The 27,881-nt window shown below is 38.9% G+C and overlaps 1 protein-coding gene across 2 annotated transcripts in view; it reads right to left on the reverse strand.

Moving 5' to 3' along the window:
• LOC114501676 (CGRP receptor component) overlaps window positions 1-27,582 on the reverse strand; it is a 35,890-nt gene extending 8,308 nt beyond the window's left edge. Inside the window, exons 1-4 of one of the 2 annotated variants that reach the window (XM_028518381.2) lie at window positions 27,455-27,582; window positions 17,782-17,818; window positions 15,706-15,804; window positions 12,556-12,650 (exon numbers count right to left, since the gene is read on the reverse strand). In XM_028518381.2, the coding sequence (XP_028374182.1) occupies window positions 12,556-12,650; window positions 15,706-15,804; window positions 17,782-17,818; window positions 27,455-27,462 (239 nt within the window). In that variant the 5' untranslated portion in view covers window positions 27,463-27,582. The remainder of the gene's footprint in view (window positions 1-12,555; window positions 12,651-15,705; window positions 15,805-17,781; window positions 17,819-27,454) is intronic. The other variant, XM_036020865.1, reaches the window with a different exon arrangement.
• Between the last annotated feature and the right edge of the window lie 299 nt (window positions 27,583-27,881).

A 27,881-nucleotide genomic window follows, 5' to 3' on the forward strand; every position in this document is an offset into this window, starting at 1 on the left:
TACATGGTGTAGCCACCATCTAGGCTGCTCATGAAGAAGTCTCCCTTCCACTGAGTTCCAAGGACACTGGCTGCCTGTATGACTACAAGCTGAGCAGCCCTGGGAGGGTGTCCTAGCGGCAGAGGCGGAATGCTGCCAGCAGCAGCCCCAGCTCCAAATCGGGCACTGCGTCATACCCTCCTTCCTCCAGTACTGTTGAACCAGGTGGGTGGATGGAACCAAGCAGATAATAAGTCATGGGGATTGTGAAACCTAAAGGGCCAAAAGCCACAGATTGGGGTGGGGGAAGATCTAGTGACGTGCCAGAAAAAAGAGCTGACTGTGGCAGGCCACGGGTGCCCAAAGTTCAGATGATAAGAGTACGCAGGTGAAGCATCAGGGTAGAGTCTGAGGAAGAAGCAGGGTCTGAGGGTACACTGAATTCCCGGAAGGCTATGCAGGGTAGGCTGGCTATGTTGGATAATGACCTTTGCTGTTGATGGTGACTGCAGGTCCGGTTTGGCTCAGTGTCGAAGAAAAGGGCAGGTTCTGGAAGGAGACTGGAGCATGTTTACGGACTAAGGGGACAAGCACGCAGAGAGGCTGAATTATCTACGGGAAAACCCTTACAGAAACAGAAGTCCAAAGTTTCGGCGAAGGGGGCTCATGTTCTACTGAGACCACAGCAAAGCAGAAAGGAAAAGCAAATTTGAGGCAACATGAGGGAACTGAGTCCACTTTAGATAGTTTTCTCAGTGAAGCAGAAGTAAAGTCACCATCTGAGAGGTGTGGACGTGAGGAGGGTTAACAGGACTACAAGCTGCAGAGATCAGGTGAAGGGACTAGCAATTGTCATCAAGTGGTTTTGAAGGCCCAACTGAGGTAGAAAACATGAATCCTTGCTCAAAACAAAATTATTCATTTTAACCACCGTCACCCAACAATATAAATAAAGAACAGTAATAAAGAAAAGATATAGCTGAATAAATGGACATCTTGGCTACAAATCAATTAAACCAATGGAACTTTGTCCAACAGTCATTATCCTGCCAGGCTCTGAACTGCTGCAACTGTTCCCAGTTACAAAAAGGATTTTGTAAGACTTCAAGCAACAAAAACATTCATAGCTGCTCCCCGAAAAGCACAATGCAGAATCAAACCAACCAAGCAAGTCCTCTGCTCCTACACCCAAGATGCTAAGCACTCAAGTAAAATCGTACAGCCACATGTACTGCAGGCTCAACTTTTTTTTTGGGGGGGGTGGGGAGTTGACTTCATAACCAAGCCTGTTTTTATTGTCTCTACTTTCTTCCCTTCACCTCCCAATTCAATGCACTTTTAGCTCCTGCCCCAGCTGATCCCCAAAACTGTTTCACTAAAGGGCCCAGTGACCTCCACATTGACAACTCTAGTGGACGCTTGATGCTTCTCTGTCCTGCCTCTGTGTATCCAGCATTGCTTAGAACTATCTACTCTTGTGGCTTCCACAACACCATTATTTCCCAATTCTCTTATCTTTCTGACTATTCCTCTTTCACCTCTTTCTAGGTTTTCTTTTTTTTCTGCTTGCCTCTGTAGCATTTCCATGGTGCCACCTTTCATCCTCATTCAAAACTCACAATTTTATCTGCTACTATAAGTTTTAATGAAGAATCCATGTTTTCGTGCTATGCGAGCTCCAGACCTCTGTAACCAAATGCCATCTAGACAGCTCTGACACACGTGACAAACCACACATCCCAAAACAATCTGACTACACCTCCCAGCAAGCCCCTCTTCTCTCTGTACTTTTCACCTTATTAAGAGCTGAACACTCAAGCCAGAAACCTGAGGGCCATCTTTGACTCCTCCCTCTCAGCCACTGTCCATATAAAGTCACAAAAATATTAGTGACTCTTTTTTTCCCCCAAGATATCTGCCCCTCCTCACCATTTCTACAAGCCACTTCAATTCTGTCACTTTTTCAATCTATCCTAACTCTACAAGTATACTTTAAATAAGATGTAAATCTGGTCATTTTATTATCCTGCTTATAATCTTCCCACTCTCCACAGGATTTGGTATGATCTTCAACGTCCTAGGTTCAGCCTCCACAACCCACTGAAGTTCAGTCTTTGTCAGTCTATCTAGGTTTATATGCCTTCATTTGCCCTATGCACTCATATCTCAAGTACAGTCGCCCCCACCCTCGACCCTTATCTGCAGTTTTGCTTTCCAAGGTTCACTTACCCTCAGTCAACCACAGTACAAAAATGTTAACTAGAAAATTCCAGAAATAACCAATCTATAAGTTTTAAATGGCACACCATTCTGAGTATATGGTGAAATACCACAACACCCCATACCACCCTGCCTGGGACGTGAATCATCCCTCTGTCCAGTGTATCCATGCTGTACGTACATCACAATAAGATATTTTAACAGAGAGAGAGATCACATTCACATAACTTTTATTCAGTGTATTGTTATAATTGTTCTATTTTATTACTAGTTATTAAAAAGCTCTAGTGAGATATTCAGATATAAAAATTAAAGAGCACATCAACAGTGTCTATTATAAATCTGATTCCTGTCGTAAACTGCACTGGCTAAGCAAAAGATGGTCCAGGTCCTGATGGTGGTATGTGGCAAGCAGCCACCTGGATAACAGACACTGAGGCCAAATGAATTCCAATGGGCTGCAACGGTTGGCTACCTCCTGGAGGAGCCAGGCTCCAGTCACAGTGAAAGAAGCCTGCTGGCCCCCTCTAGCGTTTAGTTGTAGAAAACCACTGTCCGTAGCTTTGCTTGTGACAGTCATGAATAACCTACAAACACATTAATCTGCTCCAGGAAATCAACCATTTAATTAAAAGTGGCCAAGTGGCTCAGTTGGTTGAAGTATCATCCCATGCACCAAAAGGGTGAATTCCCAGTCAGGGCACAAGCCTAGGTTGCAGACCAGGTCCCCAGTTGAGGGGCATGTGAGAGGCAACTGATCAATGTTTCTCTCCCTTTCTTTGTCTCTCCCTTCCCTTCTCTCTAAATATAAATAAATAAAATCTTTGAAAACATGTATATGTGTGTACTATTGGTGGGAATGTACAATAAATTGGTGAAGCCACTATGGAAAACAATATGAAGGTTCCTCATAAAATTAAAAACAGAACTACCGTATGATCCAGCAATTCCATTTTTGGGTATTTATCTCAAGAAAATAAAAACACTAACTTGAAAAGATACATGTACCCCTATGTTCACTGCAGCATTATTGGTAACAGCCAAAATATGAAACATTGACTTTTGTACATATATGTGTGTGTATATATATAAATATTATCCAGCCATAAAAATATTGTATAATCTCTCTTACACTTGGAACCTATTAAATAAATAAATAAATAAAACAAAAAGACTCAAGCTCATAGATACAGAGAAAAGATGAGTGGTTGCCAGAGGTAGGTGAGGGAGGAAAGTGGGAAAGTGGATTAAAAAAAAAAGCAATTAAAAATTTTATATAAAAAGGTAAAGGAACAGAAAAGCCAAAGCAATTCTGAAAAAGAAAAATAAAGTTGAAGAATTCGTATTATTTGATCTCAACATTTACTGTAAAGCTGCAATGATCAAGACAATGTGGTACTGGCAGAAGGGTAGATACACAGATGAGTGGAACAGAATATGGAATCAATAAACAGACTCAGATTTCTTACAAAACTACAAAAGCAATTAAAGAGAGAAAGGATAGTCTTTCCAACAAACGGTGCTGAAAGAGTTCAGAATCTATACATAACCAAAAAGTGAATCTCAACCCAATTTCACACTGTAGCCTCAAAATTAACTTAAAATGGATCATTTCTAGAAGAAAACATAAGAGAAAATCTTTGTGATCTTGGGTATGATCACAAAGCAGGGATGCAAAAAAAGAAAACAAAAGATCAGTGTGACTTCATCGAAATTAAAATCTTCTGCCCTGAGAAAGATAGTATTAAGAGAATAAAAAGACAACCAGAGATTAAATATTTGCAAATTATACACTGAACTAAGGACTTATATCCACAATATATAAAGAACTCTCAAAACTCAGAAATAGCCTGGCTGGGTGGTTCAGTTGTTGGAGCATTGTCCTGTATACCAAAAAAGCTAAGAGTTAGATTCCCGGTCTTAAGGCACACAGGAGGACCGATCTATGTTTCTCTCTCCAACCCCTCCTCCCTCTACTTTCTCTCTCTCTAAAATCAATAAACATATCCTCAGGTGAGGATTTTTTTAAATTCAGAAATAAAATAAATAAAAAGGCAAAATATCTGAATAGACACCTTATCAAAGAATACAAGCAAAATAAGAAGAAAATGTTCAACATTACTGATTATTATGGAAATACAAATTAAAATCACAATGAGATACCACCTCAAACCAGTAAGAACAGCTAAAATAAAAAATACTAAAAATACCAAGTATTGATGAGGATATGGAGCAAGTAGAGCTCTTTTATATTGCTAGGGCAAATGCAAAATGATGCAGCCATTTTAGGAAAGAGTTTGGCAGTTTCTTAAAGAGTTCAACTGATGTATGACTCAAGAACCACACCCAGGAGAAAGAAAACTTATGTTTTCACAAAAACCTGTATAAGATGTTTATAGTCGCTTTATTCATAACTGCCAAAAACTAGAATTATCTCAAATATCTTTCAACTGGTGAGTGAATAAACTAACTGCAGTACCTCCATACAATGGAACACTACTCAGCAAATAAAATGCAATACACCACTAATATATGCAACAATGTGGATGAAATCTCAAATGCATTATGCTAAGTGAAAGAAGCCCCATTCAAAAGGCTATGTACTACAATCCCATTTACATGACTTTCTGGAATGGGCAAACTATAGAAAAAGAAAACAGATCGTTTGCCAGGCACTGGGTATAGGAGTAGGGATTAATTACAAAACGATAGGTAATATCTGAGGGTGATGGAACTGTTCTGCAATACATATGAATTACTTGTATGTTAATGGCATAAAACTTTGAAAAAAATATTTATATCAGTTCAGTGTCAACTCAAATTTCTAGGGTGAAATATTCCCTTGCCTGGCTATTGGAAGGGAATAGTTCTATTCTTTTTCCCCAGAAGAGCTCCTTCTCAGTGCCCAGGCAAGGACATCCAAAGGGCCCAATGGGTCCACTATCTCTTTTTTTTAATTGAATTTATTGGGGTGACACTGGTTAATAAAATTATATAGGTTTCAGGTATACAATGATACAATACATCATCTGTATATTTCATTGTGTGTTCACCACCCCAAGTCTCCTTCCATCACCATTTATTCCCCCCCTTTATCCTCTTCTACCTCCTCCCCTCTCTTCTCCTCTATTAATCACAATGCTGTTATGGATCCACTATCTTGATACACAAACTTACCAGCTTTCTCAGAAAAACTACAGAACACTTTGGTTAAGATGAAAGAGTTCACTATTGGGTTACTGCTTACTATATGCCTGATTTGGGGCATGTTTATAACTAATCTGAGACTCAGTTCACTCATCTGTAAACAAGGGGTTGGCTGTCAGGGTTAAGTGAGGCAGTGTACATAAAAACCAGCCAAAACCTTAATTCTCCTACACTCACACCTCTCTTCTCACCTTTTCTTTCCCTCATGTTCTATGGGAACATTTCCATTGGAAGTTCGCCTGTTTTTCATAGCTAACCTCTAACTTCCGAACCATTTGATTATATGCACTTCTAAAAAAAAGGTTTTCAGCTACAAGATAAGACCAGGCACCCCTGACTACTTCAAACATCACAAATATTAGCCGTACAGGTTGAACCTAAAACAGGCAACAAAGCCACACCACCACTAGGGATTCAGCTACCGGTCTTTCCACTGTAAACATAACCTGCTGCAAGCCTGTTTTTATCAGCATTAAAGAGTGTAACAATGGTCAAAAAACATTCAGACTAAAAGAACTTCAATCCTCTACACCTTTGGTGCTCACAAGTTCACCTTTCCTCCATCTTGGCCTTCTCCATTAAAATTGTTTGCAAGTGCCCTCTTTGGGTGGCTCAGTTTTTGGGGTAACATCCCACGAAGCAAAAAGTCGCAGGTTTGTTTCCTGATCAGGGCACATACCTGGGTTGCGAGTTCAGTCCCTGGTTGGGCATGAACAACAGGCAACCGGATGATGTGTCTCTCCCTTTCTCACTCTTATCCTCTCTTTCAAAATAAATAAATAAAATCTTTTTAAAAGTAAAGTGTTTGGAAGCTTCAGCCTGCTTTTTCTGACAGCCTGTCCTATGGATTTAAGACTTCCCTAGACAACCCCTACAATCACATGGGCCAAATTCTTATAATAAATGTCTTACTATATATATAAAAAAGTGTTTGGAGAAAAAAATAACTCAAAGAGGTGGTACATTGATTTACTGGGGTTATATGGAATGAAATTACTTCATCATAACAGGTAGAATAACAGTGCTTTATCATTCAGGAATCAAAAGCAAAGACAGCTAAAAAGAAAAAATTATACTATAAACATAAAGTAATAAACTCAAGAAGATATCCCTGCTGGCAGTAGAGTCTGTGTAGTAGCAGCAGTCCATTAGGTTTCTGTAAGAATTAAAATTAAATGAGAGCCCAGGCTGGGAAGCTCAGTTGGCTGGAGAATCGTGCTGATTCACAAGGGTTGGGGGTTCCATCACTGGTCAGCACACATACATGGATCAACCGAAGATTGAATAAATGAGTGAAACAACAAATCACTGTTTCTCTCTCACCCTCCCTCCCTTCCTGTCTCCCACAAAAATCAATCAATCAATCAACTAATCATTAAATGAGAATGTTAAATGTATGGAACCCTAAATGGGCTCCATAAATGGAAGTTACTGTCATTGTAATGTGGAGACATGAAACCTCCCTGATTCAATTTCATATAATTTATACTGGCTTCCAGTAAGGGAGGATCTTCTGTTATCCACTCCAACTTTTCACGTAAATCCTCCTTAAAGCTTATAATATACCAAAAATCAAGAATGACTTTGGGTAACAAGTAAATAATCTTCCCTCAAAAATATATACATGTGGTCCTAACCATGTATATGTAACACACAACTTGTAAAGACTAAATGATGAGGAAATAGAAAATGTGAACAGATCGACTAGTAAGGAGGCTCTAAATTAATGTTCTAAAATCTCATAATAAAGAAAGCCCAGCACCAGATGGTTTTACAGGTGAATTCTAACAAACATTTAAGAAGAATTAACACCAATCCTTTTTAAGCTCATCCAAAATAAAGAGGGAATACTCCCTAACTCATTCTATGAGGCCAAGATTGCCCTCTGTCATAGTCAGACAGAGATACTACAAAAAGCTACAGACCAATATCCCTTATAAATATTAACGCAAAATTCTCAAAAAAAAAATACTAGCACGTTAAAGGACTATATATGATAACCAAGTGGGATTTATTCATGGAATCCAAGGATGGCTCAACATATAAAAATCAATCAATGTAACATACATGGAAAAAAATGAAGGAAAAAATGCACATAATTATCTCAATTGATGCAGAGAAAGCATGCAGCACAATTCAACACCATTTCATTTTAAAATATGCACAAACTAGAAATAGAGGGAAACTACTGTAACATAATAAAGACCATATATGAAAAACCACAGCTAATATCATAATGTTGAAAGGTTAGAAGCTTTCTCCTCTAAGATCAACAAGACAAGGATGTCTGCTTTCACCATTTCTATTCAACATAGTAGTGGAAGTTCTAGCCAGAACAATTATGTTGGGAACCGCCCTGCCTGGTATCAGAAGCTGTAACCCCCGCCTAGGCTAAGGCTAAGGGAACGCCCTTGGAACTGTAAGCCAGCAAGGAGACAAGCTTATCTCCCTGACAGGAGCATTGCTTCTGCTCCTTCATACCTCACCCTGCCTGGACCCCAATGCTCGGTCGGTTAGCCAATGACGGGTAAGATTCCCCAAGGGAAGAATGGCCTAAGACAGGCACGATCACGTGAGAAGCCCCCAAAAGAAGGACTTTGGGGGCTATGGCATAAGGGGGTGATAGACTCTCGCCCTTTGGCTTTGACAAAGCCCGAGTCCTCCTGCTCCACAAGAAAATCTCTTAATCTCTTGGCTGCCTTACTTCCCTTGCTCCACCTAAACCTGAGACAATGACAGGGTGGTGCTGCCCTGTGCTGGAAAGGGCGGATTCCCCGAGTGATCAGGCCTAAGAAAGAATATGTAATTTCCTGTGAAACCTTCTTTGTTTAGAATGCTCTCAGTTAAATGAGAAGGGTCCAAGGAGGAAGTTAGTTTGTTCCTTAAAGTCTTACAGCTCTTTGACCCTGACTCAAAATAGACCCTCAGAGTTCCTTGTTACCTATTGTTTGATCCTTACTTCCTCGAAATGAGTAATGTGCTTTACCTGAATTCTTATGCAAAATGAACCCAATAAAAGCCGGTTTGGACGGTAAATTGGCATGCTCCCCACTAGAGGAGGTGGCCGTTCCATCCCTACTTCTCCACAGAAACTGGTCTGTCTCTGTGCATGTTTTTTCTTGCGTTTCAACAAGCCATCCGCAGCATTCCATGATCACTGCTGGCCAGTGACCCACACATCACAATTAGACAAGAAAAAGAAATAAAAGGCATCTAAATTGGAAAGGAGGCAATAAAATTATCTCTCTTTACAGACAACATGATCCTGTATGAAGAAAGGACAGTGAGAACTAATAATTTCATCAAAGTTACAAGATATAAACTTGGCATGCAAATTGTGTGGTTTCTATATACTGACAATGAGCAATCTGAAAAAGAAGTTAAGAATACAATTCCATTTACATTTATTTAGGACTGAACATAACAAATGAGGTAAAAGAACTGTACACTGAAAACTATAAAATGTTGCTGAAAGAAATGAAAGAAGGTATAAACAAATGGGAAGACACCCTCTGTTGGTGGACTGGAAGACCAAATATTTTTAAGATGTCAATACTATCCAAAGCAATATGCAGATTCAATGCAACCCCTGTCAAAATCCCAAAGGCATTTTTTGCAAAAATAGAAAAATCCATCCTAAAATTCATCTGGAATTCCAAGGGCCCCAAAATAGACTTGAAAAAAAGAACGAGGTTGGAGATGTCTCACACTTCCTGACTTCGATACTTACTACAAAGCTACAGTAATCAGCCCTGGCGGGTGTGGCCCAGTTGATCGGAGCATCATCCCATAAACCAGAAGGTTGTGGGCTTGATTCCCCATCAAGGCATATGCCTAGGTTGCAGGTTTAGTCCCTGGTCAGGGCACATACAAGAGGCAAATGATTGATCTTTCTCACATAAATGTTTCTCTCCCTCTCTCTCTCCCTCCCTTCCTCTATCTCTAAAACAAGTGGGCATGTCTTCAGGTGAGGATAGTAAATAAATAAATGAAAAGCTACAGTAACCAAGCAGTGTAGTACTAGAATAAAGACAGATATATAAACCAATGGAATAAAGAGCCCAGAAACAAACCCTCACATATATGGTCAATGATATTCAACAAAGCTGCCAAGACCATCTAGTGTATAAGGACAATCTTCAATAAATGGCACTGGGAAAAATGGATATCCACATGAAAAAGAATGACAGTTGATCCTTTCCTTACACCACACACAAAAATTAATTCAAAATGGACCTATTGCCCAAACAAAAGATACAAAAGTACAAAGCTCTCAGAAGAAAACATAGGGGAAAAGATGGATGACACTGGATTTGACAGTAATTTCTTGGATGTTACACGAAAGGCACAGAGAACAAAAAAAAATAGATGACTTGGACTTCAAAATTTTAAATGTGCATCAAAAGACACTAGCAATAAACAGGATACCCACAGAACAGGAGAAAAATATTTGCAGATTATATATCTGACAGGGATTAAGATCCAGACTCCAAAAATTCAACAAGAAAAAAAGAGGCAACCCAATTCAAACATGAGCAAAGGACTTTGAACAAACATTTCTCCAAATAAGATTATGAATAGCCAATAAGCACATGAAAAGATGCTCAACATCACCAATCATTAAGGAAACGCAAAAGAGGCCCTGGCCAGGTAGCTCAGCTGGTTAGAGCGCAATCCAATAGGACAAGGTTGCAGGTTCGATCCCCAGTCAGAGCACATACAAGAGTCAAGCAGTAAATGCATAAATAACAAATTAACGTTTCTCTCCCTGTCTCAAATCAATCAGTGAGAAGAAAGTGCAAAACAAAACCACAATGAGATACTATTTCATGCCCATTAAGATAGCTATTATAAAAAAAAAAAAACAAGAGTTGATGAGGATGTGGAGAAATTGAAACCTTAACAGAGTGCTGTGGGAATGTAAAATGGTACAACTACTATGAAAAATAATATTGCAGTTCCTCAAAAAAATTAATAATAGAATTATTTGTATGCTCCAGCAATTTGACTTCTAGCTATATACACAAAAGAACTGAAAGCTGAATCTCAAAGATAATTGTAAACTTATGTTCATAGCAGCATTATTATTCACAACAGCCAAAAGGTGAAAGCAACCTAAGTGTACATCAATGAAAAAAGAGATAAGCAAAATGTGGTATAAACAAAAAATGGAATACTCTACAATCTTCCAAAGGAAGAGAAATCTGACACATGCTACAAGATAGATGAACCTTAAAGACATAATGCTAAATGAAATAAGCCAGACACAAAACTACAAATACTATATGATTCCCTCATATGAGGTCAAATGCATGAAACAGAAAGCAGACCAGTGACTGCCAGGGGCTTGAGGGTGGGAAATATGAGGAGTTATTGTTTAATTCACTCTGTGGCAATGATGGTTATACAAAACGTGAATACACCTAATGTCACTGAATTTCACACTTAAAAATGGTTAAAATGGTAAATATATACATATGTAAAAAATAATATTCAGATATTTTTTAGATGTTATTTATTTGTTTTTGGAGAGGGGAGGGTGGGAGAGAGGGAGAAACACTGGTTGCCTCTTGCATACGCCCAACTGGAGACCTGGCCCATAACCCAGGCGTGTGCCCTGACTGGGAATAGAATCGATGACCTTCCAGTTTGCAGACTGATGCCCAATCCACTGAGCCACACCAGCCAGGTTTAGATATTTTTAAAAAGACAACTACTATATGATTCCACTTATTGGAGGTATCTAGAGTAGTCAAATTAATAGAAACAGAAAATAAAATGATGGTTGTCAGGAGCTGGGGTAAGGGGGAAATTGAGAATTGTTTAAGTGATATAAAGTTTAAGTTCTACAAGATTAAAAAGATCTGGATATTGGCTGCACAGCAATGTAAATATATTCAACATTAATAAACTATAGATGTAAATGTTAAGAGGATAAATTCTATTTTATTTTATTTTAAATTTTTATTTATTGATTTTAGAGAGAAAGGAAGGGAGGAAGTCAGACAGAAGAGAGACAGAGAGATTGAAAGCAACATCGATTTGTTGTTCCACTTATTTATGTATTCAATGGTTGATTCTTGTATGTGCCCTGACCAGGGAGGGATCAAACCCACAACCTAGACGTATCAGGATAGTGTTCTAACCAACTGAGCTACCTGGCCAGAGCTAAGATGGTAAATTTTATATTCCGTGTATTTTATAATTAAAAATAAGACAAACTATATATACACACACTCATAATTTCACACACATATATGTACACACATTTGAAAGATATTTGTCTTCAGGTTTCATCTGGAGAACAGAAACAAGGAGCGTGAACTGAGTAGTTCACTGACAGCATATCAACTGTGTGCCTGAAACAGCACCAAGAGATTCCTCCTAAAGAAAATTATTGGTTATCCTGAATGAAATGACAAAAATTTTTAGAATTTACCAGTTCTGGTATTAATTCTAAAAGGCTAGGGGTAGTTTTCTTCTCAAGTCAAATCTTTATCTAATTCTTAATAATTTTAATTCCTACAAGCTTACTGTATTCAAGAAAGCCACCAAGAAAAATAATTGGGCACTAGAAGAATAGACATTATCAAGCCATTTTTGCCCTAACCAAACCCAAATATCAAATGACTTAATTGACTGACTTTATAAACAGCAGTTTAATTTGTGAACCATATTTTTCAACCAATTTGATCTGAATGTTGAGAGATGGGACAGGTCATAGAACTGGGACTCCAAAAAACAATCTCTAAGATTAAAAACCCCACTATATTCTGTTGCTGTCTCAAGAAGGATATTGAAGTCTCAGTGTCTCATCTATAATACCATAATACTACTTTAAAAGAGCATACTGAGGCCCTGACTGAGTAGCTCAGTTGCTTAGAGTGCTGTCCTGACATGCCAAGGTTCTGGGTTCAATCCCCAGTCACAGCATATACAAGAATCAACCAATGACTGAATAAGTGGAACAACACAGATCAATGTGTGTGTGTGTCTCTTTCACTAAAATCAACTAAAAAAAGAAAGCACATTGAGGGTTAATTAGACTTCAAAACCCAACTAAGTGTAAAACTACAGTTGGTAAGGGTGGCTTTTGTAAGTTATTTTCATTATGTGTCACTTTTCCTACTTAAGATTATTTTTACTTACTTGGTCAACTTGTGGCTTTTCATTGCTGTGAGAAATTCCCTGACAATCTCAGGACTCTGGTGCCTGCATGGTGTTTTTGATATGTATTTTAATGTCTAAAAAAAAGGAAAAAGCAAGTTTGAATTAGAAAAAGGGAAAGTAATGGCTATAATTTAGTATCCTAAAATTGTGATTCAAAAACCTTTTATAAAACAAATGCCTTCAGGAGACTCAATCTTAATATCCTAGGAATTCTTCAAAAAAGAGAACCAACAGCCTGAACAGGAAGAATGATTAATGAAAGCTTAGAAGAAAACTTTTCTGATCTTAATAAAAGAAGAAAAAATTTAATCTGACAATTGCATTATCATATTTCAGACAATTTTTTTTAAATATAAGAAACCCAAAGAATAAAACAACCATGAATCCCTATGGATATAAATGACTGAATAGATTAAAATTAACAACTCTTTATTACAGAAGAATCCTAACTATGAAACATGAAAGAAATGAGGGAAATAAGTCACCATTAGGCAGTCCCACCCTAATTACTTTCCTGCACTAATTATTGCAGGAAAGACCCACCAATGAATGCTAAAATTAATGGGCAAAGGCTTAAGGAGAAATTGGATATTTACATGGCCTCAAAGCATCTTCCCCCAAATTTTTATCAGTTATTGTGATGGTTTTAACATATGTCCTCAAGTTCTTTGATATCCCTCACTTCAAGAGGTAAAGCCTAATCCTTTGAATATGGGCTGGAATATGGGCTGGACTTGGTGACTCCTTTCTAACAGACTATGGAAATGGACAAACAGCAACTTTACAGTGGAGAACCCAGGCAGGCAGCACCTTAACCAAGTGATCAAAGTTAATAGGATCAGTAATAAGACCCTGATACCATGTACCCTGTACTGCCTATATGATATTCTTCCCCCAAAGCCATTAATTTCAATCTAGTCATGAACCAATATGACATAGCAGAATCAAGGGACTTCCTACAAAATACCTGACCAGTACTCTTCAGAAGTGTCAAGGTCATGAAACACAAGGAAAGACTAAGGACCTGTTACAGACGAGAAGATACGGAGGAAACATGTTAACTAAATACAAAATGGTGTGCTGGACTGGATCCTCGAACAGGGAAAAAAAAAGGGTATTAGTGGGAAAACTGGGAAATTTTAAATAAAATCTTTTGTTTAGTTTAATAATATGTACCAATGTTAATTTCTTAGTTTTAATAATTATATCATGGTTCTGTAAGATTTACATAGGGAAAACTAGGGGGAGGGTACATGGGAACTCTCACCACCATCTCTGTAACTCTTCCATAAAAATCAAATTATTTCAGCCCTGGCTGGCGTGGCTCAGTGGACTGAGCACCACCTGAGAACCAAAGGGTCACTGGTTCAATTCCCAGTCAGGTCACATGCCTGGGTTGCAGGCCAAGTCCCTAGTTGGGGGCATGCGAGAGGCAACCACACATTGATGTTTCTCTCCCCTCTTTCTCCCTCCCTTTCCCTAAAAATAAATAAGTAAAATCTTTAAAAGTAAAAAATAAAAATCAAAGAATAAAATTATTTCAAAATAAAAGAGTTTTATTTATTTTTTAAAGGGAACCACACCTAGACACAATGTGAGAGGAATTTCAAACCTGAAAAATAATCAGTAACCTCAGCATCCAAGTAAAGAATCTCTCAAAAGTGCAAACATCATTTTGGTCTCACACTCCTCCACAACAACAAATACAAGCAGATCAAGCAATACATATAGAGCTCTGCAGAATAAAAGCTGAACCCGAGAATTCCATATTCAAATGAGTGATTATTCACATTAAGAACACTAGACATATATTCTCAGGTATAAAATGCCTCAAAACATTTAGTACCACAATAACTGTCCATAAGGCACATGAATTAAAAGAACCTAAGGAGTAGCAATGAGTTTAAACTGATTAAGTTAAAAGTACTTGACAGTTTTAATTTTTGCTTATAAAACTAATTACCAACAAATATTTTTCTTCTTTGAAAGAGATGAACTATATAATATAAAAGAACGTGAGTGAATGGCAGGGTTTTAAATACATGATTAAATGAACATTAACTGAGTGAGGAGGAATGGTGACAAAAGTGCTAAAAGATAAATTAAAGAAATTAAAATCAAATCCTCTACAGAGACAAAATCAGAACAGAAAAGAAATAACAAGAAAACAAATTAAAATGACAGATACAAAATCAGACATCACCTATAACAAATATAATGGCTTAAACTTTTTTTTTATGGACGAAGCATTAAGATGAAGAGAATGCAGCAAAATGTTCCCTAGAAATCAAGATTATGAATTACTTTTGTTGTCTTCTTAATGCTTTTTGGTACATTCTAAGTTTTCTAGAAAAGTAACACTTTTGTGTAATAAAGAATTTGGCACTGCCCAGAGAAAAGGTCTGGCCTTTGACCTCAGCTTCTAGGAGGTAATCTCCAGTCTCTTGGAATGTTATAGCTATTACAATAGGAGTATCTTTGTCTTGAGCCTTAGATTACTGGACAGTCTCAACAATGTGATTTACTATTGGGCTTTGGGTCATACAGTATCACTCAGCCTGGAGGATGAGATGAACTACATGGATAATTAATCATTCAGTAACGCTTGTTAATAGAGCCCCAGTAAAATCTCCAGACACTGATGCTCAGCTGAGCTTCCCTGGTTACCAACATTCTGTGCATATTGTCACATACAATCACATTAAGAGAACATTGGAAATTCTGTATTTGACATTTCTCCCTAAATCTGCCCTATTTGCTTCTTCCCTTGACTAATTTTACTTTATACCCTTTCCCTATAATAAATCGTAACTGTGAATACATTAGCTTGCAGTGAGTTCTGTGAGTACTTCTAGAAAATTACTGAATCTGAGGGTGGTCTTGGGATCCCTGATTTGAAATTGGTGTTAAAAGTAAGGACAGTTTTAGAGACTATTTCCTCTAATTGTATAGTTGGCTAACCCTCGCAATTAGCCAAACTCCACTTTCATAAACAGAATAAAAACAGGGTTATAGTACAACTATTCAAATCAGGTAATAGCAATCTTGATTTGGTGGCGAGTCATCAGCAGACTACAACGAAGCCCCTCAATGGTGGTTCAGGGAGATCCTCCAGTAGCCTAGGCTTACTTCATAGGTGATAGTATTCAAATTCTGTTGCCCAGAACTGTGTTTATTCTTTCCACTTTCTTTACGCTGCTCTTTCAGATCAGTTAGTAACTGGAACACCTAGGAAAAGATATATTAAAGATTTTTATAGAGGAGTTTGAGAAATGTATCTATTTCAAGGTCAATAATTTTGAAGCTAAATAAAATAGTACTTCTTTTCTTCCCACAAGCCCTCCCCCAACAACTGTTGCATTATAGCAAATATCAATCATGAAGCATGTGACAATTTTAAAATGTTCTTTTATCTACATTAAATATTCAAATGCATTAATTTACTTAAAATAGTTCAAACGTTTCCTATCAATATATACCTTATCTCTGATTGCCACAGGCCTCAAAAATATTTTGATTATTTAAAAGTAAATTTTCCTAAAATAAATAATCTTTTTAAAAAGCACATTCTAGCCCTGGCTGGCGTAGCTCAGCGGATTGAGCGCGGGCTGCGAACCAAAGTATCGCAGGTTCAATTCCCAGTCAGGGTACATGCCTGGGTTGCAGGCCATGACCCCCGAACAACCGCACATTGATGCTTCTCTCTATCTCCCTCCCTTCCCTCTCTAAAAATAAATAAATAAAATCTTTTAAAAAAGCACATTCTACTTCTCTAATATGAAAATCTAGTATAATTTATTTTGGGAACGACAAATTATGAGGCAAGTGCTAAAATATAGTTTACCAATAATAATAATGATGATGATGAAGAAGGAAAAAATGCTATAGAACTTCATAAATAAATTTTCCCCACAAGGGAGAAACATATGTACATTAGTATTAAGGAGGATGTGGGAAATATATCTCTTTCCTGTTTCAGAGATAACACCAGAAGACTGAAGGAAGTATAGATTCATAGACCATTACTAGATACAATGCAATTCCTTACCTGTCTGTCATTTTCCAAAATAATGGCATGAGACCCAATTAATGCAATCAATGTTTCTTCAGTGCATAAAACACCCAAACATTTAGCAGAGACTACACTGGAGGTTCCTAAAAGCCAATGGCTTGACCAGCAACCATTTAAGATGAATCTTCAGGAAGAGAGGAATATGGCCAACTGTGTTAACTCTACCACCTTCTATACATATCACACAGTGGAGACCTAAATCTCCTACAAGTCTTTGAGTTTAGCCTTTGGCATATGAAAAATTGACAACAAATGTATGTATGCATTGTTCTTTCTACACCTGGAATTAACCTACCAGCTGGTTCTGCTAGTACCAAATAAGATCCAGGGAAAATGCAAGGCAGGCAACAATGTTATATCCCCCCTCTCACTAACCTCTTTCTCTCTTTCCTCCCTTTCCCCAGCAACCCAATCCTCAAGCCCCCAAATCCCCAATCTATTAGTTCCTACTAAATTATTCATATTGGTGAGTCAACTAAGCTCTCACTTTCAAAATGAAGATTTTAATATTTAAGACCTGGCTGGCATAGCTCAGTGGACTGAGTGTGGGCTGGGAACCAAAGTGTCCCAGGTTCGATTCCCAGCCAGGGTACATTCCTGGATTGCAGGCCATAACCCCCAGCAACCGCACATTGATGTTTGTTTCTCTCTCTCTCTCTCTCTCTCTATCTCTATCTCTCTCCCTTCCCTCTCTAAAAAATAAATAAATAAAATATTTTTAAAAAGATTTTAATATTTATGAAACTAGGATGAAAGTCGAAATGACATACAAAAGTATTTTATGGGTAAAGAGTGGTAATTTAAGAAAAAGTATATACACATTTTAATAGAAAATTTACTGACAGAAACAGTTCCAAAATAGATGCTTCCATCCCATGGAGGCATCCCAAATGAAGATCTAAAATTTTCAGATTACAGGAAGGTTGCCTATACACTAAAGTCTTCCCAGCTTTCCTGAATTACTGTAATTTACCAGGCTTAGACTATTCCAAGGTTCACCAGATGATGTCATCTGTCCTATTTTAAAGTGGAAAATCCAAGTCAATTCAGTCATTTCTAACCACAAATAATTCAATAATCTTCAGAAGCAAAGAACAAACTATCAGAGAGGAAAATACTTCAAAGCTACCTACCTCATAGTTACTGAGCAGTGCAGAATTGGCATCCTTCCTGCAAAAGAAAAGTAAATTATCATAGTCTGGGCTCATAACCTTGTGTGTTAATTAAATATCTGTGAAATAATTTCTCTGTTAAAATTCAGAAGTCCAATTCAGGGATTTTGGAACTACAACCTTAGGGGAAATGTCCTAAGTCCTAGCTGGTAATGGACAATTTCAGGGCATACCTTCCTTTTTGCAGCCATGGTTGATCACACATCCATCACCAGGTAGGTGATTAAAATACTCTATTTATCTCTAAACTATGCAGACAGACATTAAGAGAAGTCAGACATCAGAGGGCAGTTAGCTACAGGAAGAACATTGGAGTTTGGGGATCAATGAACAGTGTGAGGGTGCTAGAAATTAACTGTAGAAACAGTGCTATGTCATTGCACAGCCATGACCTTTTCCCAGTACCATCTGCCTTCCACCAGCTATTAACTTGGGCAGCCAGGTCCTCCTGCTGAATCACAGGAAATGGGATCCTTAACACCAGCATCACCACTGGGAATTCCAGCATGTTAGAGATCTTGCAGGTCTCCACAGAGGTACAACAAAGAAGTACATCTTCTACCCCAGTTCAACAGGTACAGTTCACGTGTCAAGCAGAAGTCAAAACCTGGCACCACGTGTAACAATTAATCAAACTGAAATGTTGTATTTCATTTACGAATGAGCACAGCAATGTGAATTGCATTAAATGATAATTGATCCATTCTACAATGCCATATCAGAAAGTACTATATTTGCTTTTAATAGTCTGAAGGAAGTCTAGTATAATTAGGCAGTTTTTAGATCAGACAAATCTAGGTTCATATTATGGCTCAGCTACCTATATGATTGATATATGAGCCATACAAGTTTTAGTGAGTTAATAATCCCTCTAGGCTTCCCTGTCTTAAAAAAAAATGTCCCTGGCCAGGTAGCTCAGTGGGTTACAGCATTGTCCCCTATACACTAAGGTTGCAGGTTCAACCCCAGTCAGGACACATACAAGAATCAATCAATGAATGCATAAATAAGTGGAAAAACAAATCAATATTTCTCTCTCTCTCAAATCAACAAATAAAACATTTAAAAAAATAATAAAACAAAAAATGGGGATAAACTATATGTTCTTAAACCAGGAGGCTATATGATAAAAATGATGATACAAAATTTCAAAAACATGGATCAAATAGACAGGTGATTTCCCCACATGGGCAACACAAGGACATGACATCGTCACGGTGATGTCAGCACTGTACTGAAACGAGCATGTGAAGCTTACCAAATGCTACCAGTCATTCAACAAATAGCTAGGATTTCACAAAAGTGCTGCTTTGCCCAAATGACCACAATTGCACTCAGGTCACAAAGAATATTGTATTTAAAAGGGACCAGCCACAGGAAGGACAATGCACAATTAGTGTATGGGATATGGTTCATGTAAAGCTGAAAAGGACAAATCAAATCATATGTCATCTTTACTTATTTAATGAGGAAGTCAGCCCACATGGCTTCCTCCTATCTTTGCTTGAAATTGAGTTACTACTCCTTGTGTGCCCCAAAATACACAGCAACTAAGACATCCCTGCTTAGTACAAACTGGGCTGGGGAAAAACAAATGTTATTTTTCCTCAAGGCTAATGGATCCATCCCAGGTGCCACTGTTACAATTTTATTTCGAAATCATGGTCTCTCCTGTTATGCAGAATAGTTCATCCCCAGGAAATCTGTCCCTGGCTCTTCTAAGTTATTGCCTCATTGCCCAAGTCAATATTGTTAATTCAAGAATCCAAAGAATATCATCAGCCTTTTCTAGAACCAATATCCAAAGAAGGGAAACTCTCTCATGTTAATTTTTTAAAAGATTTTATTTATTTTATTTTTAGAAAGGAGAAGGGGAAGGAGAAGAGGGAGAGAAACATCAATGTGTGGTTGCCTCCCATGTGCGGGCCAGGTCCCCGGTAGGGGTACCGGGGACCTGGCCCGCAACCCAGGCATGTGCCCTGACTGGGAATCAAAACAGTGACCTTTCAGTTCACAGGCTGGCACTCAAACAAGTGAGCCACACCAGCCAGGGTGAAAAAAAATTTTTTTAATAAATAGAGGTCTATATCAATTAATTTCTTTCACTGTATCTTTCTTTTTAAGATTTTATTTATTTATTTTTTAGAGAGAGAGGAAGAGAGGGAGAAAGAGAGGGAGAGAAACATCAACGTGTGGTTGCCTCTCACATGGCCCCCACTGGAGACCCGGCCTGCAACCCAGGCATGTGTCCTAGACTGGGAATCAAACTGGCGACCCTTTGATTCGCAAAAAAATTTTTGAAGCAGTTTTTATCCTAAAGAAGTCATTGTAACAACCACTAAGTGGCAGGTTGCTGGGAAGAGGATACAGTGAGATTTAACAAACGTCAACTTAATCATGTTATCCTATTTAACAGCACCAATAATGATGATGCGATGCACTGAGAAAGACACATCCCATATAGCAATCCTGTCAAAATGTTTAATTTGAATCAATGAAGATATAATTAAACAAACCCAAACTGAGGAATATACTTCCAAACAACTGGCCTAGATTCTTCAAATATCAATGTCATTTGTCACAATGACAATGTCGCCAAAAAAAAAGCGGGGGCTAGGAAACTATTTTTAGAATAAAGGAGATTAAAGACACATGACGACTAAATGCAATGTGTGATTCTTGACTGGATCCTGAATTGGCAACACACATACACAGTGAAAAGAAATATTGGGACAACTGGAGAAATGTGAATATAGGTTGTATTTTAATAACAGTAATTATATCAGTGCTAAATTCCCTGGGTATGATAATGGTATTATAGTTAAAAAGGAGAATACCTTTAAAAAATTGGATCAAATGACATCTACAACTCTCAAATGGTTAAGTGGGGGGGGGCAGGGGAGAGAAAGAGTGTGTGTGTGTGTGTGTGTGTGTGTGTGTGTAGAGAAAGTTGCATGTATAAGAGAGATAAGGTAAATAGCTCATTCATCAAAATGTTAACAAATGCTGACTCTACATAAAGGGTATACAGGTAACTATGGTGCTCTGTTTGCAACTGTTCTGTGGGTTTGAAATTTTCCAAGTTAACATACTGAGAAAGATAGAAATTCCTTTCTTATGAAATAAAGAATTCCATCATGTTAAAAAAAGACATTAGTAGAACTTATCACCGAGGACATAAAATGCAATCCCCCCCAGTGTTTCTTAGAGTAACTAGAATCCCTCAATTGTCTTAGCTATCAATTAGATTTACAAGCTGTTGAACCGGACTGGGCAAGAACGGTCTGCTCTAGAGCTAACACTTCAGTATTCCATAATACATTCACAAGCATTCAGGCTTCTAGAAACTGCCCATCTACACAAAACTTCATATTCCCCTATACGAGTTAGAATATTACTGATTTTATCTATAGGTGTTTAAAGCAAATATTCCAAATGAATTTTAAAAACCTATACTTACAGGGAGGCAGTCATTACTTAATTTCCTTAAGTAATGATTTAATTAACTGACTGAAGTTGACTTGCTGTTTGAAATTTAACCTGTAAAATTTGCTTAACTTGCTAATCAATTTAATGGATGTAAACAACTACTTTGGAAAACCGAATTCTGAAAAACAGAACAAAATGATCTGTTGGCAGACTTTCCTTAGAAACACACAGAAAAAGCCCAAGTAAACAGTGCTGATTAATTGCCACACAGTTAACTCTTATGAAAGCAGTGATGAATGGCATTGCTCAAATTCTCTTATATTCAACCTATGTTATCGATTCGAGTCATGTTCTGGAAAACTAAAATCTGGTACAAGAAAACCAGGCACCCGTCCATGTTAATGAACAATTTAACCTGTAGCATTCTCTTGGGCTAACAAACAACTATCCTCTTTCCAGTCCTGTTATTGAATTGTTGTAAGACCTATTAACTAACTTCTTTACACGTCAGCATCTCCAGCTATAAAATGAACAAAATTCTAACACTATTTCAAAAAGGTGGTACAGAGATAAATACAGTCCATTTTCCTAACTATGTATAGTAAGTTCAAGAATAAAAGAGTGAACATACAGCTTTCTAGATATAAAAATAATCCCAAGGCAAGTACCTTATATATTGTATATAAATACTTAATTTTGCTATGAAATTTTTGTACCCTTTTACCTGCGGAAAATAAGTTCCCAAATGACACTCAGAAAGATTTTATTTTTTTTTTAATTTTTTTATTTTATTTTTAGAGAGGGAAGGGAGAGAGAAAGAGAGAGAGAAACATCAATGTGCGGTTGCTCGGGGTCATGGCCTGCAACCCAGGCATGTACCCTGACTGAGAATCGAACCTGCGACACTTTGATTCGTAGCCCCGCACTCAAGCCACTGAGCTACGCCAGCCAGGAGAAAGATTTTATTTTTAAATTCTGTCATTCAGAAACAGTGATGGGCCCTGGCTGGTGTGGCTCAATAATCAAGTGCCGGCCTGTGAGAAACAAAGGGTCACTGGTTCGATTCCCAGTCAGAGCACATGCCTGGGTTGTGGGCCAGGTACCTAGTGGGCAACCACACATTGAGAAGCAACCACACATTGATGTGTCACTCGCTCTCTCTCTCCCTTCCCTCTCTAAAAAAATAAAGAAACTCTTAAAAAAAAAAACAGTGATGGAAAGAGACTTGGGGTGGTGAACATATAATACAATATACAGATGATGCATTATAGAACTGTACACCTGAAACCTATATAATTTTATTAACCAATGTCACCCCAACAAATTCAATAAAAAAGAAAAACAGTAGTTAGCAATTTAATGAATATTTTATTATTACTGATATTTTATTTAATTCCTTTGTGGTCGAAGAACATAGTGCATATTATTTCAATTCTTTGAAATTTATGGGGCCCTGGCTGGTGTAGCTCCGTTGGAATGCCCTCCCATAAACCAAAAAGTTTTGGGTTCGATTCCTAGTCAGGGCACGTGCCTAGGTTTCAGATTGGTTTCCAGTCGGTGTGTGTACAAGAGGCAATCAATCAATGTTTCTCACATCCATGTTTTTCTCCCTCCCTCCCCCTCTCTCTAAAATCAATGGGCATGTCCTCTGGTGAGGCTAAAAAGAAGAAAAGAAAGGGGGTTGGGAAAAGGGAAGAGAGGGAGAGAAGGCAGGAAGGAATGAATTTATTGGGAATTATTGATGACCCAGAAAACTGAAGATCTTGATGAATATTCCATGTGCACTAAAAAGAATGTGTATTATGCAGTAATTAGATATAGTATCCCATAAACTTCAACCAGGTCAAATGATTTACACTGTGATATAAATCCATATTGCTTATTTCTGTCCATTAATCCTATCAGTTACAAGAGAGGGGTATTAAATTCTCTAACAATGAAAAAAAAGTCTGTCATTCAACCAAATAAAAGCATAAGTATTCTTCAACTTTAAAACACTTCTAACTGACAAACAAAACAGAAACAGAGACATGGATACATGGAACAGACTGACAGCTGTCAAGAGGGGAGGAGGGAGGGGCAACTGGAAGAAGGAAGGTGAAGGAATTAGCCAATGAACATAGATGTGAGATCCACAAACACAGACAACAGTGTGGGGATGGCCAGAGGGAAGGGGGACGGGATTGGGTGGAAGTGGGCAAAGGAGGAGATGGGGAATAGGGATATCCATAATGTCAACAATAAAAATAAAGTCAATTTAAAAAAAGAAACAATGCATATCACATATATGGCTTGCAAATATTTTCTCCCCTTCCCTAGGATGCCTTTTAAGGTTATTGGGGTTTTTTGCTTTGAATTTCTAGGAATTTCTTATATTTTTTGGATATTAAATGTGCAGTTGTGGGGGAAGGGGTATAAAGGGCCTTTTAAATAGCAATGGAAAAAATACAATAAGAAATGTGGAGCTGTTCAATGGGTATGAAGTGTCAGTTATGCTCTATGAATAAGTTCTAGAGATATGCTGCACAACACGGTGCCGGTAACAGTTAACAATACAATATGTGCCCTTCAGAATTTGTTAAGTGGGTAGATCACGTGTTAAATTTTCTGGCCATAAAAAGGTGAGAGTGGCACAAGAAAATTGTGGGAGGTATTCGGTATGCCAATACCTTGACTGTGGTGATCATATAATGGGTTTGCGTATGTCTAAACTCATCAAACTGTATACATTAAATATGTGCAGTTCTTTGTATATTAATTATATATCAATAAAGTTATAAATTATTTTTTAAGAGAGAGGAGGGAGGGAAAAGGAAGGGAAAGAAAGATCAATGTGCAAGGATACATGGGTGAGTTCAATTGGTTGCTTCCTGCACACCCCAACCGGGGACCTGGCCCGCATCCCAGGCATGTGCCCTGGCTGGGAATCCAACTAGTGACCTTTTGGTTAGCAGACCAGCACTCAACCCACTGAGCCACACCAGTTAGGGCAATAAAGTTGTTTTTTAAAAAAGAAAAAAAATTCTAGCGTATGTCTATTATTCACTCAATAGGTATTTACTGAGTGACTAAAGAAAAAATAGTAGTAATAACTCAGGGGAGTTTTCCATTAGTGTCTTGCTCCAGGTCCTAGCAGTATCTGACAGAGGAATAGTATGTTTGTCCTCTCAGAGACTCAGAGTTCTACCAAAGACCCTAAGGACCACACGCATCTCATGCTGGAGGCCAGGCAGACACTAGAAGTCAGGCCTCCAGGCCATGCCATGTCAGGGGGCCTTCTACTCCCAAGTCACATGCCTGCCTCAGAAAAAGTCATTTTCCTATAAACTGCTAGCTTCAAAATTCTTAATTAGCTTGAAAAAGTCAAGGACTCCTTGGGAGAAGTAAAAAAGAATGCTACAGGAGAAAAAACCCTTGCTTTGAACCATTACTTAGGAAAATAAAAATGGATATGCCTAGCAATTAGGAGTCTAGCTAATTTATACTTGTTAAATTAATGAAGTAGTATTATATACTTGATTCAGCAAGTATTTGCTTAATTCCTAGGGTGTCAGATGCCATGCTAAGCACTTACTGAACAGACAACGGCCCTTGCCTTCATAGAACTCTCATGAAGGAGGCACTAAACAAATAAACAAACATACATCTACTATTATAACTGGTAACTACTTAAGGGAAAAGTAACCAAGGTGCTATGAGAGACAAAAAGGAGGATTATTTTGGATTGAACGAAGAAGAAAAGCAACATTGAAAAGGGATACTCCACTTGAGCTATAAAAAGGATAAGAAAAGAGCAGGGCAAGGGGGAAACTATACCAAGCAAAGGAAATAGCAAGGCAAAGGTCCTGAGGTAGGAAAGGGCTTTGAAGGTTATAGAAACTACCTGACTGCCAGTAGAGTGTGTTTGGCTGGTGAGGGCAGTGGTAAGAGATATGGTTGGTGAGTAGGTGAGGTTATATACAGGATCTTACAGGTCCTAGTAAGGAATGTGGATTTCCTCTGAGTACAACAGAAAGCCAACAAAGGGTTTTACCGGGGAGGAGGGTGAGGCCATAGAAGACTTTGCCAAGGCAATGCTAAATAGTCTAGGATGGGATTGGCCGAGAACCTGAATGCCTCCAGAGCCCATGGAAATAACTAGAGGGCTCTCCGTCTAGTTATTTCCAGCTACCTGTCATTTCCCAACAGGCAGTATTTTGTATGGGAAGGAGCTCCTCCGGGCACAGCCTAGGATCTGGCTGACCTGGAGGAGGGTGGCAGGGTTTTTCTTCTTTGGGTGTTTTAGAGGGGACAAGCTCTGAGGCAGAAGCCTGCCATACTCCCAAAATTGTGTAGCTTTTGTATCCTATGTTGTCTTAGTTTGTAAACTAACCCCACAGAAATAAGATAATTAAACACAGGGAGAATGATAGAACTCAGGTGTTAAAGAGTTTAGCCTTATTTGATAGGTTTAAGTGATGAAAGCTGAAACTAAGGAGTTCCAGTTTAACCTTGACAGGCTTAAGTGACTAACTGCATGTAGAAAGCTGTTATTCCAAAATTTGAAGAAGCTTTTGAATAAAGATTCCTTTCCTTTAGCACCAAACCTTTGCCTCTGGAATTTTGCCTAGAGGGCGGCAGCAAGCAGCAGGACCCCAAGGACCGGAATAACTTTTCTGTAACAACAGTCGTGGACCAATCCCAGGGCTAAGAATGCAGGACCAATTATTCTCAAGGATATGACTTTTATTCTAAGAACTCAACTTTTCCTTCTTCTTGGGAAGACTTCTAGCTTTCAGCCTGTTTCCAGTTAGCAGCCTCTAAGAGCACTGAATACATCTTTGTCATTTATTTCCAGCCAACTCCTCCTGATTTTTTAAAAATCCTCACCTGAGGATGTATTTACTGATTTTAGAGACAGAGGGAGGGAGGAAAGGAAGAAGGGGGGCGGGGAGAGAGGCACACACATCAACTTGAGAGGGAAACATAGATTGGCCGCCCCCTGTACGCCCCTTGTATGTGCCCCAAGATGAACCCGAGAACTTTTGGTATATGGGATGGTGCTCCAACCAACTGAGCCCCTCAGTCAGGGCGCCTCCTGACTCGTTTACAGTAAGTTTAACAATATCAGAGTATACTGCATACAGTAAGTGTTATTTCATAAAACTTTCACTTCAGGCATATATACATGGTATTTTTTTAAGTCTGAACGTGAGACAACATTCAGGAAAATGTGAGTGTTGAATAATCAGTGCCAAAGACAAACATAATACAGGCATGCCTATGAATTAATGTCAACCATGTAAAAAAGCCACATGCAGACTAGCTGCAAAAACTTCCATTTGCATGCAGTACAATGAACAACCATAGGAAAGACCATGTGAAGTTAAATTGTTAGAACAACACACACACAGCCCATGTGCTGTTTCTGTGGTCACAATTCAGGCTCAAGCACTTTTCTTCTGAGAAAACCAGCCCCTTCCCTTAAAACCCTAAATGTTCCTCCTCAGATGGGGAGCACCTCTGAAGCGTTAGGGCTCCCCAGGAGCCCACTGCCCCAGGCAAAATTTATCCTTCTCCCCTCTGGGTACCTCCAGGGTGAACTCCAGGTTTTATGCCTTCTTTTTTCCCCACTGTTCAAGGTTTATTTGGTGTTTTTAGTTGGTATGACACTTGAATAGTTGGCTGCATTATTTATATGCAGACTTTTCTTTTTACTTTATATGGCGATGTACACTAATCTGATACAGTACACAAAATAAGATCCTTTAGAAAAGTTATGCACAAGACATGCAATATTGGCTTTATACCCTGGATCCAATGGTATGACTGGGGAAATAAAGTTGGACCAGGCATGTTGGGTAAAGGAACCATAAGCTATATAACACACGGTGAACACACATCTAGTTAAAAGGGCAACTTATACCTTCTAAGTCCCTGCTCCAACACGGGCCGGGGCCACGACTGCGACCTCGGAAACGCTAGCAAATGAATGAGGGAGGAGGCAGGCCCACAGAAAGTCCCCGGTCCTAGGCAAGGGGTCAAAGAGCGCGCGAACACTCAAAGGGGCAGAGCGAGTTTCCATCCCCGCCTCTCAGCCCGTCACCCTCCCCACAAGGCCAGGACTGGGGGTCGCCCAGTGCCCACGCCCCTCAGCTCCTAGCATCTAGCCGTCCCCCCAAGTGACCCTCAACCGGAAGCCGGGAACGCGCCCTGGACTGCTTACACTTCCATATCGACCCTGCCTGGTTGCCTCTGGACCACTGTACGCGAAGAACCTCACGCCGCGCCGCCGCTCACCTCCCGCGGTACGCGCCAGCAATCCGCGCCCAAGGCCCGCGCGCCGCGGTGCACGCCGGGATCGACGCGCTGAACGCCGGGAGTCTGGCGGACGCCAAGGGATTTCTGTTCCCCGGGCACCCACTGCGTCTGGCCCTTTGCTCTTCGACTAGCCGGACTTCAGCCTGTCAAGCGTTTGAAGACAAGACTTAGCTCATGTTGTGGTGGTCTAGGTTATACCAAAGTATTAAACTTACATTGCAAAGACGTCATCGGGTTAGTAGTCCTTGGCGATGTTAAAATCCTACACCTCTGAGAGTAGTGATGCCGAGGGGGTGAGATGGCTCTGGGCTGCTGGAAATTATCTATTTCAG

The sequence above is a fragment of the Phyllostomus discolor genome, chromosome 3 (assembly GCF_004126475.2).
Source record: "Phyllostomus discolor isolate MPI-MPIP mPhyDis1 chromosome 3, mPhyDis1.pri.v3, whole genome shotgun sequence".
Taxonomy (NCBI): Eukaryota; Metazoa; Chordata; class Mammalia; order Chiroptera; family Phyllostomidae; genus Phyllostomus; species Phyllostomus discolor.